General features: G+C 47.0%; 1 protein-coding gene across 7 annotated transcripts; it reads left to right on the plus strand.

Moving 5' to 3' along the window:
• Positions 1-243: 243 nt before the first annotated feature.
• On the plus strand, positions 244-9,150 carry SIRT4 (sirtuin 4). 7 transcript variants are annotated; one of them, XM_076072664.1, is made up of 7 exons: positions 259-349; positions 917-1,026; positions 2,124-2,203; positions 2,774-3,166; positions 4,091-4,204; positions 6,140-6,298; positions 7,005-9,150. In XM_076072664.1, exons 1-7 carry the CDS (start codon positions 288-290, stop codon positions 7,161-7,163), a joined length of 1,077 nt encoding a protein of 358 aa, XP_075928779.1. In that variant the 5' UTR covers positions 259-287; the 3' UTR covers positions 7,164-9,150. The 7 variants fall into 7 exon arrangements, with proteins under 7 accessions (XP_032823469.2, XP_075928779.1, XP_075928780.1 ...); XM_076072665.1 differs by having other exon boundaries at positions 268-424; XM_032967578.2 differs by lacking the exon at positions 917-1,026 and having other exon boundaries at positions 244-349.
• Positions 9,151-11,346: the final 2,196 nt, after the last annotated feature.

The following is an 11,346-nucleotide window of genomic DNA, read 5'->3' on the forward strand; positions in this document are numbered from 1 at the left end:
GAGTTATGGTCGAAACGTCGTGAGAATTTTTTATTGTTTTATATATATTTTGTTATTTTGTTGTTTCTCTTCAACGTGACTTTACCGAAAAAACTAAGAATATGAATTACTGCAGTCACGAAAGCTTTAAATCAAAATTTAATTCTATAATTATTTAAAGTTGCGTATTTTGATGTGACGTCACATTTCTCAAACCCTCCCCGCTCGTCACACATCGTCACAAATATCTGACCCCCCCCTAGGTGCGTGACGTCATTTATGGACGGCCCCCTAACGGGCGTAGCAACATGGCGCCGCCCGGCGCGGGGTCACGTGCTCTTACAGTGCGGGGTCACGTGCGTCGTGGACAGTGAGTTGGTGTTGGTCGTCCGCGCGCGGCGTCGTTGATGAGGGCGCTCGCTCACAGAGCAGCCCTGCGTCGACGGTACGGGGGAAGGCGTCAACTCAGTCTGCTGATGTCACGGTGCTTGTAGACAGTGTGTCACAGCGTGTGTCACAGTGTGTCACAGCGTGTGTCACAGCGTGTGTCAAAGTGTGTCACAGCTTGTATCACAGCGTGTGTCACAGCGTGTCACAACGTGTGTCACAACGTGTTACAGTGTGTCACAGCGTGTGTCACAGCGTGTGTCACAACGTGTGTCACAGTGTGTCACAGCGTGTGTCACAGCGTGTCACAGCGTCTGTCACAGCGTGTCACTGTGTGTGTCACAGTGTGTGTCACAACGTGCGTCACAGCGTGTTACAGTGTGTGTCACAATGTGTCACTGTGTGTGTCACAGCGTGTGTCACAGTGTGTCACAGTGTGTGTCACAATGTGTCACAGCGTGTCACAACGTGTGTCGCAGTGTGTGTCACAACCTGTGTCACAGGGTGTCACAGCGTGTCTAAACCTGTGTCACAACGTGTGTCAGTGTAGAGGGCACAGGTGGTGCATCAGCCAGTCATCTCAGTCAGTCGACCCGTGGCACCTGGGTCTGCCCTGTGACCTCCTGCCAGCGGGCGTTCGACACTTCACGTGGCCTCAAGGTGCACATGGCCTGGCACAAGCGTCGCGGTTACGTCACCGACACTTAGTGGCGAATGGTGGTGGTGGTTGTTGTTTCAAGGTGTATCGATGAGTGTCTGCCATTGTGTCTCGGTATGTGTCAAAGTGTGTCCGTGTTTCACACTCCTTGCCCCAACATCGCTATACAAGATATATTTTTCTAAAAAAATGTATTTCCGGGTGTGTGTGTTTCTCTCCGTCACTCTATGCACGTGTCTGTGTGACCGTGTATCACTTTATAGATCGACTCAGCCTAAAATGAGTACCCGGTCTTTTATAGGTGCTCGCTAACAGCACTTGCCCCCACAGTCTGGTACGGCTACACGGGGGATCTTTTTCTTCTGTGTCACTTTATATGGCAACTTAATACTGTATGCGTATCATTGCTTGCGTTTGCCATTGTGTGTCATTGTATCTACAGTACTGTGTGCGTGTCTAAAACATGTACAGTATATACATGCGTTGCTGCAATTGTTAATTCCATTTGGGGTCATCTACCATGTGTGCTTGTCTCTGCGTGAATGTTTTCTGTGTGTGGGCAGCGGTGGTGTAGCGGTTAGCGCACTTCGCTATGAACCCGGCCACCCGAGTTCAATTCCCGTTCACGGCCACCACCGGTGACGATTATCTGAACCGGTCCTGGGCCTCCCCTGGGTCGACTTAGCCTCAAATGAGTACCTGGTGCGGTGTGTAAACGTCGCCACCCGAGAAACACATGGGGCATGCTGCTGGCCACCCACCCACTCGTGTGCCTTGCCCTCCTTAATAGGCCCTCGCAAACACCACTTGCCCCCAAACAGCCTGTTAAGTCTTGGCTTAAAGCTTTCGTGACTGCAGGAATTCATATTCTTTGGGTCTTTCGGTTATGTCACGTAGATAGAAAAAATAACAAAATAATAAAAAATTAAGTGAATAAAAAATAATAAAAAATATCACGACGTTTCGATTGTCGATTGCTTGTGTTGCGATTATTTGATTGTTATTATTTTTTCTATCTACGTGACTTTACCGAAAGCCTGTTAAGTGCCATACGTGGGGATCGTTTTGTCTCAGTGCTGTCGTCTGGCGGTGTGAGCAGGCCGTCTGATTGAACTCCGATCTTGTACACCCGTCCGCGCTGTCAAGACCCCCACCACATTCAGACTCAACTCAAGACAGGTTCGACAGACACCGATTTGCTACATATCCTTGTCTTTTTACATCTACATCTCATTATTTCTGTAACTCGATTGTACTATGACCCGTCTACAAACAAAATCAGCGTTACGTAACGGGAAATGTATTATTTAACATTGTTTTTTATTGCGCAATATTTTCTATTACCCGCCAGATTTGTTTCGCCAGTAATTGCAACTGGCATCATCAGGCGGACAACCATAAATTTGGCTGTCCGCCTGATGATGGTAGTTGTAATTACTGGTGAAACGTCGTACTCAGATTGTAAATGTTGTGAATTTGCTCTCCAACACACCGGTGTGCTGTACTAGTAACGAATTGGCACATTCCGTTTACGTGACAAACCTTAATAATTGGCTGGGTTTAAGGACACATTCATATTTACGCAATCTAACCCAACAAAAAACCCCTCTATTAGGCATGGTGTGGTTGGTGCTGTCGCTGGCCCGAGCCGTTAAGCGGCCCGACCTCCGCCCGAGATGGTGCTCCTCGCCGGCCGCGTCCCCTGACCTCGCCTTCGTGCCCGCGTGCGCCCCCGCGGGGACGCAGCAGCGCGGGCAGCTGCAGGACTTCCTCGCCAACTCCCGGCGCCTCTTCGTGCTGGCGGGCGCCGGCCTGTCGACCGAGTCGGGCATCCCCGACTACCGCTCGGAGGGTGTGGGGCTCTACGCGCGCACGTCGCGTCGACCCATGCAGCACGCCGAGTTTGCGCGCAGCGCCGTCGCCCGCCGGCGTTACTGGGCGCGAAACTTCACCGGCTGGCCGCGGTTCAGCAGCCGGCGCCCCAACGCGGCGCACCTCGCCCTCGGTCGCTGGGAGCAGCAGGGCCGGCTGCACTGGCTCGTCACGCAGAACGTGGACGCGCTGCACGCCAAGGCCGGCAGCCGGCGAATCACGGAGCTCCACGGGTGCTCCCATCGCGTGGTTTGCTTGGACTGCAAGGAGGTGCGTTGGGTGCGAATTGTGGTGAAGCGGTGGGGGGGGGGGGGGCGAGGTTGGTGGTCTGTCCGCCCTTGGGCCATGTGGGCTATGCGACGTTGTTATGGTTAAAAAGTGAAAGTGATTTCCTGCGCAAAATATTAGCATTTAGGCGGTGCTTGTCTTCTATTTGCAGCTCCGAGCCAGTGGTAAACATTCCACATTCATGTGGAGGGGGCGAGTCAACCACTGTTTACTTCCCCACAAAGTGGTACCCGTTTTAACGACCCGGGAGGGAAGATGGGCCGAGTCAACACCCAACCAGGATTTAAATGATCGCGTGCTGCTCACTCTACCACTGAGTCACCTGATTATGATTTACAATTCCCCATTGATTGGCCATTGATATTTTTAGTGGCTTATGTTTCCTATACTTTGCACTCCTATTTTGTTGTTGTATTGTTTGTTGTAACTTTCTGACCCACCTCAACTGGACATCTGTGAAAAATAACTTAATCAGATTCCTCAAGTGGATACAATTTTTTTCTGTTATGGCTTTTACATTATGGGATGATACTGATTGTGTTGATCCAGCAACTCATTATTGAGACACACTATATGTGGAGATACACTTTTACATATTTTAAGATAATTCTCCTGGTTTGATTGGGACAGACCCATTTTCAGGGGTGTCCTAAAGCATTTGGGAAAATCTGGATATTGATTCAGGTTCAAAAATGTTTATTCAGCTCAGCTTACATCATTGTTTTGGAGGTGGTTCTAATGCCGGGTGGTTCAATAGTTGGGTCAGTGATGAGACATTTTTTTATAGTTTGTTTGTCCAAAGCTCCCGCCATCGTTCTTTTAGTGCCAAACCATGAAATGCTCCGGGCCCTCGGAAGGGGTGGCTTACATTGTGAGCGAGAATAACGGCGCGTCCCTTCCGCCCAGGTTACGCAACGAACGGAACTGCAGCAGCGGATGCTCGACATGAACCCGGGCTGGCAGCAGCAGCATGAGCAGGCCATCGCTCCCGACGGAGACGTCTTATTGTCCGACAGCCAGGTACTGATACTTCGTTTCATCATCAGCCATGATTGATCCACTGCTGGCTGAAGGCCTTTCCAAGCTGTCGAAATTGCTTGCGGTCACGTGATGTAATTAATCTGTCTAGCACAAGCTGATTTTATCGCTCGTTCTCCAGCATTCATCCCCTCTTGCGATGTGCCATGCCTAAGACCCACGTACTTTTCTCAACATTTCATTAACCTCCATATGTTCTCTAATGCATGTGTTACTCTATCTTTCTCTCAACGTAATTTCAAGCTTGCATCTCTCCACACTTCCTTTGCGCACTTGTTACCGAGTGGAACTAATTGCGGCTCGGACTGCGCGAGGGTTGATTGGTGAGGAGGGTGGACACAAAGACAGAGAGCCATTTACTGTACCTCGTATTTAGAATGCAAGCGTGAACAATATGCATCAAGAACACCGTGAGACGACAATTTAACGTGAAGCCTGTCTTTGCTAGACAGTGATGATAGGCACACTCGGCTGCCCTGCTGCATTGAGATTATTTAGATTATTTTGGGTGCTATAAATGTCCAAATGATGGGGCCACTTTGTTGAGCTATCATTTGTGGCCAGATCGCTCATGAAAAATAAGTTAATACCTCGGTGAGCTTTAACCTGCTAGGATGGGGATGGTTTAGTTTTATTTGTTTGTGTTTGGGTAATTTGTTTACCTTTCTTGTACAGTAAAACCTTGGATTGCGAGCATAATTTGTTCCGAAAACGTGTTTGTAATCCAAAGCACTCGTATATCAGTTGTGATCATGTGACGCTCGGCAGACAAAGCATATACGTACTACTCGTATTGCAAGACCTCGCTCGCTTATAAAATTAATATTTATTTAAAAAATTTGCTCGTCTTGCAAATCACTCGCAGACCAAGTTACTCGCAATCCAAGGTTTTACTGTACTTTGCACTCCTATCGTGTTTTTGTATTTGTTGTTGTAGCGTTCTTACCTGCAGTATATACATATTTATCCTGATTCTGAAGTCCACACAGAAGGGCAGCAGTGACACAACTTCCTTGGAGCTTCAATTCTCGGACCACTGTCTCTGCGACTGGGACGTAGCTGCTATGACAGCCATATTAGCAGGCGTGGACGCGCGTCTTTGGGCGTCCTGAAGACGAGCAGGAGGTCCGATGGCCCTCTCCTTGATGATGCTCTAAGCAGAGTCACCACCTCATCCACCTCTTCTTCAGCCTGTCATTGGCTACTGCTCCACGTAGCGCGGCTGTGACAAAGGTCACACCACTTCGTCACTTATAGTTCACCATCACGAAAAAATCCTTTGTCCAGTGACCCATTACACCCACCAATATTTCTCCCTCACGGTGATATTAAGTCTATGAGTTTCGTCAATGATATATCCTCATAGTATCTGATGGGCATTACTTTCTGAACATCTTAACACATGAAAATGACTTCTCAGTCACGATATTCGCCCAAAATGAAAAAAAATTGAGTGTAATATTTTAAAGCAGTCAACATTTTGTTGGTTTATACAACATATAGCACATATCTATACCAATACAGTACATGTACAGTGAGATCTGTACTGGTGTTCACTTTAAGATTAAATCAATTTTCGCCATTTTATTATACAGTAATACTCTCATTATTATAGGCACTGTAGTAATTAAAACTACTTATGCCTGTCCTTCGGCCCAAATATCAAAAGGATTCTTCCTTGAATGTGTATATATTGAACATCTTTCACACCATATATATTCAACTGTGCTAATCGGAGGTGCGGGGGAAGGACAACAAACTAAACAGAAAAGACTCCTTGCATCTTCCCGACATGGCTGTTCCAGTCTCTTCACTTTCCAGTCTCCACGTGACCAGTTATGCAATATGGGCCATGCCACTCAATGGTAAACCGACCGTGGGTTTGGCACCTGCGTTGCCACCGCTCTGGCCCCGCAGGTGGAGAGTTTCCGTGTGCCCCCGTGCCGCTCCTGTGGTGGGCCCCTCAAGCCCGAGGTCACCTTCTTCGGGGACAACGTAGATCGGAGGACGGTGGACGACGTCTACCAGAGGCTGTGGGAGTCGGACACCGTGCTGGTGGCTGGCTCCTCCCTGCAGGTCAGTTCGTCTCCTCCCTGCAGGGTCGTTTTCATTCGCGATCGGTCCACGTACCGCCGCTCTGTAATGTTAGACGAAATTAATGGGGCAGGTTTTTTTTAACCGTTTCCCATTCCGAAGACGTACGTGTTCCGATGACGTACGTGCAACGTCATCGGAAAGAAATCGGAAGCAAAAGGCCAATGCGGGAGGGCGCATGGCACGGTTTGACGCCAGTTAGTGCGGTCGCGTTGCTACAGCTCTCCGCCGTGAGTACAATGTCTTTAAAAACCAGCGGTGCTATGCTTCTCTAAATAAAATTAACGCTGAACCGCTTGCGCATTCCGAGATTCAGCGGCGAACGGGACACCCACACCCTGCGACTTGCACACGTCTCTGAATGGGAAAGGGTTAAAAAGACCCCCACATCTGTCCACCCAGAGGTAACCACAGTTAATCGATTATCAGGTCATGTGCGGTGGGACAAAGTGTGGGTACTCCCACCTCTTCCATGACGTCTGGTCAACAAGGGGAGACTAAATAACCTCCACAGTTGGCCCTGGTTGACGCGTTTCTGCCAGCAGTGGCCTTAGCATGCATTTGCAGGGTCACATCTTTACCTTTTTACCTTTTAAAATTGATGCCACTCTTCCCGGTACCAAGCTGCTCTTATCGTCACCCTGACCCGTGCCTGGTGGCCGTGCTGCTGCTGCTGCTACCGCTGCAGGTTTACTCCGGATACAGGTTCATCCGCGCCGCCTATGAAGAGAAGATTCCCATCGCCATCTTGAACATTGGGCCGACGCGCGCCGATGCGCTGGCGCAGCTGAAGGTGAGCTCGCGCTGTGGGGACATCCTGCCGCTCATGCTGCCGGGCTCCCACTGAGCCACCTGGGCCGGAGCTGAGCTGCACATGGGTATAAACTTAAGAGGCATTTGGTCAAGAGGTCACCACGGCCCCGCCATCGCGTTCTCTCGCGAGATCCTGCACGAGGGCGAAATCCATGCCCAGCCACGTGCGGTGTCCCAGCATCAACTTTGCTTGTTGTTGATGCAGTTGTCGTGTGCTTCAAGAGTTGCTTCTCGAGTCTCATCATCGCCACCACTAACTGGGTTTAGGTCTTCACCTTGGCCACGGGACCTGTGGGTGCCACTCCAGTGGCTGGCTCGCCAATCTACTCTCGTCCGCCGTGCACACGTGCCACCCGCTTCGGCATCCTAATTGCAACGAGAAGGCTTTCTCTATCTGCAGTACGTTCCTGCTATGTTTTGTTCTGAACTTCCAAGTTACTTACCCCATCAGCAAATTCTGCGGATCCTTCAATAGCACCTTTATTAATATTAAGCGGAAGCTGGATTACAAACCCAGCGACACTGCGTCGTGATGGCAGAGAAAGCGGCTGAGTATTTCCGCTGTGAATGGGGCATTGTCTTGGTTTGATTTTATCTGACATCACCCCATGGTCTATCCACTGCTGGATGAAGACTTCCCCACTCACCGTCTTGTCACAAAACAAATTTACATTTGAAACTCTCACAGAGTAGTTTATAACGTCTCCTGAAAAACGACGCCATGAGGGGCGCTGCGGTGGTGAGATGTTAATTCCCTCGCCTGGTATGCAGGAGGTCGTGGGTTTGATCCCGACCCTGGCGCCTGCTGTATATTTGGAGGTAATACATTGTTAGTTATTCCCAATTTATTATTTATTTATAGCAGTCATTGTTATTAAATATTTACCATTTCCCCCTATGTTCACTCGTACCAGGAATGTAACCCTGTTTTTGGAGCAACAAGTTTTCTGCACTCGCGAGCGTTTTTCAAGAACGTAAACCCTCGCGGATAGAGAGAGGGTTCGCTGTATGCGATTTACATATTGTGGTAACGCGTAATGGTTTGTGTATGGTATTGCTTTTTGAGTTTCGATGGCGTTCTTTTGCCAGTAATATCTGGTGATCCACCAAAATTGGTTTCATAAGCGTGACTGCCGATGAGACCCAGAAAGTTGAAACGAGAAGTTGCTTGCCAAAACAAATGTCACTACATAATATCGGTGTGCAAACCCAAAACTAATGGACTATAACTTATATATATTTATCTGTGGAGAGACGGTATGACAGTTTTGCTAATATATGTTTTTACCCAGATGACAATATGATCACTGAGATAGACGGCCTGATTCTTATAAGGTATGCCGCCTGATGATGCTGTTTGTAATTACTGGCGAAACGTCGTACTCGAAATTAAAATGCTGCGCTAGTAACGAAGTGGCACGATCTGTTTACTTGACAAACCTTACAAATTGGCCGTGTCAGGGGGTGGCGGGTTTAACGACACTTTTTTATTTAGGTGATCTAACCCAAAAACCTCTATTGTGGATAATACTGGTCGTGAAAGCCAACGTGTTAAACAGGGTGGAAAATGGTTTTCTGTCGAGTTTTTGCAGGAAAAGTTCTGAATTAGCAAAAATCTGCAGACCTTTTAAAATGCCTTGAATAACATTTTAACTTACTTTCTACCTACACATGACTTGTATTCTTATAGTGGTAAAACAAGTCCTGATGTTTGTAGCAGTGTGGAATTCATTAAGCACTTCGCCTTCCTAGGAGGGCTTCTGTACACACATATTCTGTACACTAATGGGTATGTTAACATTATTATATTTAAAACAGGAAAATACACTTTATCGTATTAAGACATGTTTTGTTAAATGAAAGCGACGCTTGTGAAATTGTATTGACGGTACGAGCAATGAGGGGAATGGTTTATAACGGTGTGTACTGAGCAGGGTTGTTATTTTCGTGTTTTGCATTACTTCGATGCATGTCAAGAGCAGTGTGACCTTAAAATAAAAAAAGATATATATAATAGACGACATTTCGGGCAATTACTCCTCTTCATAGCACAACATGTATATATTGCTTTTAAGGCAGTGTTAATTATGAATGTTACCTGTGCACCACTGCCAAATTCAAGCAGCAGCATCAAGAAAACATTTGGTTATATCTATGAGACGTTTTTGCCACTATCAAAATGATGAAAAATATCGCAATAGGCTTTATCCTTTCTGGCAATAAAACAGGTTTTAAGATGTTCAAACACCGAATTGATACCTTTTGCAAGGCATCAAGCCTGCATTAACCACACGTACTCGTGACAAAACATGCAAACACACATGCTCCGATAATAAAACATTTGGTTAACTTGTAAAAAACACAACTGGTTACTAGTTTGCCACACACACATACAGTGAGGGAAAAAAAGTATTTGATCCTTCTGCAAAACATGACCTAGTACTTGGTGGCAAAACCCTTGTTGGCAATCACAGAGGTCAGACGTTTCTTGTAGTTGGCCACCAGGTTTGCACACATCTCAGGAGGGATTTTGTCCCACTCCTCTTTGCAGATCTTCTCCAAGTCATTAAGGTTTCGAGGCTGACGTTTGGCAACTCGAACCTTCAGCTCCCTCCACAGATTGTCTATGGGATTAAGGTCTGGAGACTGGCTAGGCCACTCCAGGACCTTAATGTGCTTCTTCTTGAGCCACTCCTTTGTTGCCTTGGCCGTGTGTTTTGGGTCATTGTCATGCTGGAATACCCATTCACGACCCATTTTCAATGCCCTGGCTGAGGGAAGGAGGTTCTCACCCAAGATTTGACGGTACATGGCTCCATCCATTGTCCCTTTGATGCGGTGAAGTTGTCCTGTCCCCTTAGCAGAAAAACACCCTCAAAGCATAATGTTTCCACCTCCCTGTTTGACGGTAGGGATGGTGTTCTTGGGGTCATAGGCTGCATTCCTCCTCCTCCAAACACGGCGAGTTGAGTTGATGCCAAAGAGCTCCATTTTGGTCTCATCTGACCACAACACTTTCACCCAGTTGTCCTCTGAATCATTCAGATGTTCATTGGCAAACTTCAGACGGGCATGTATATGTGCTTTCTTGAGCAGGGGGACCTTGCGGGCGCTGCAGGATTTCAGTCCTTCACAGCGTAGTGTGTTACCAGTTGTTTTCTTGGTGACTATGGTCCCAGCTGCCTTGAGATCATTGACAAGATCCTCCCGTGTAGTTCTGGGCTGATACCTCACCGTTCTCATGATCATTGCAACTCCACGAGGTGAGATCTTGCATGGAGCCCCAGGCTGAGGGAGATTGACAGTTCTTTTGTGTTTCTTCCATTTTCGAATAATCGCACCAACTGTTGTCACCTTCTCACCAAGCTGCTTGGCAATGGTCTTGTAGCCCATTCCAGCCTTGTGTAGGTCTACAATCTTGTCTCTGACATCCTTGGAGAGCTCTTTGGTCTTGGCCATGGTGGAGAGTTGGAATCTGATTGATTGCTTCTGTGGACAGGTGTCTTTTATACAGGTAACAAGCTGAGATTAGGAGCACTCCCTTTAAGAGGGTGCTCCTAATCTCAGCTCGTTACCTGTATAAAAGACACCTGGGAGCCAGAAATCTTTCTGATTGAGAGGGGGTCAAATACTTATTTCCCTCATTAAAATGCAAATCAATTTATAACATTTTTGACATGCGTTTTTCTGGATTTCTTGTTATTCTATCTCTCACTGTTCAAATAAACCTACCATTAAAATTATACTGATAATTTCTTTGTCAGTGGGCAAATGTACAAAATCAGCAGGGGATCAAATACTTTTTTCCCTCACTGTAGAAATGTCTAGCAATAAAAATCACTTATTACTTTGCTGAGAAACGAAGGGAGCTGTTGCAGTGTTAATGGTTGTTAGCGACATAAGAGTTGGATGCCATCTGCTTTCACGCCAGTTAACCCTCTATCCATCCAGCAGTAGTTCATAGTTCCATTTATTTGGTATAGCCCTGTGAGCCATTTGGCTCTTGAATCGGGTGCAACCGCAACAAACAAAAAACATGAACAAGAAAACATCTTAAAGTGATTATGTGACTGTGCAAACAGAAAATCCAGGAAAAAAAACCCAAAATATTCCTGAAATAGCACCATACACCAACGCTGTGTGAAAAAATCCAGTGGGATGCAAGTCAAACAAAAACAACCACAATACAACTAAGATTAAGGCCATCAGTCTAACTC

The sequence above is a fragment of the Petromyzon marinus genome, chromosome 38 (assembly GCF_048934315.1).
Source record: "Petromyzon marinus isolate PM22_M1 ecotype Great Lakes invasive population chromosome 38, UKy_Petmar_22M1.pri1.0, whole genome shotgun sequence".
In the NCBI taxonomy this organism is placed as follows: domain Eukaryota; kingdom Metazoa; phylum Chordata; class Hyperoartia; order Petromyzontiformes; family Petromyzontidae; genus Petromyzon; species Petromyzon marinus.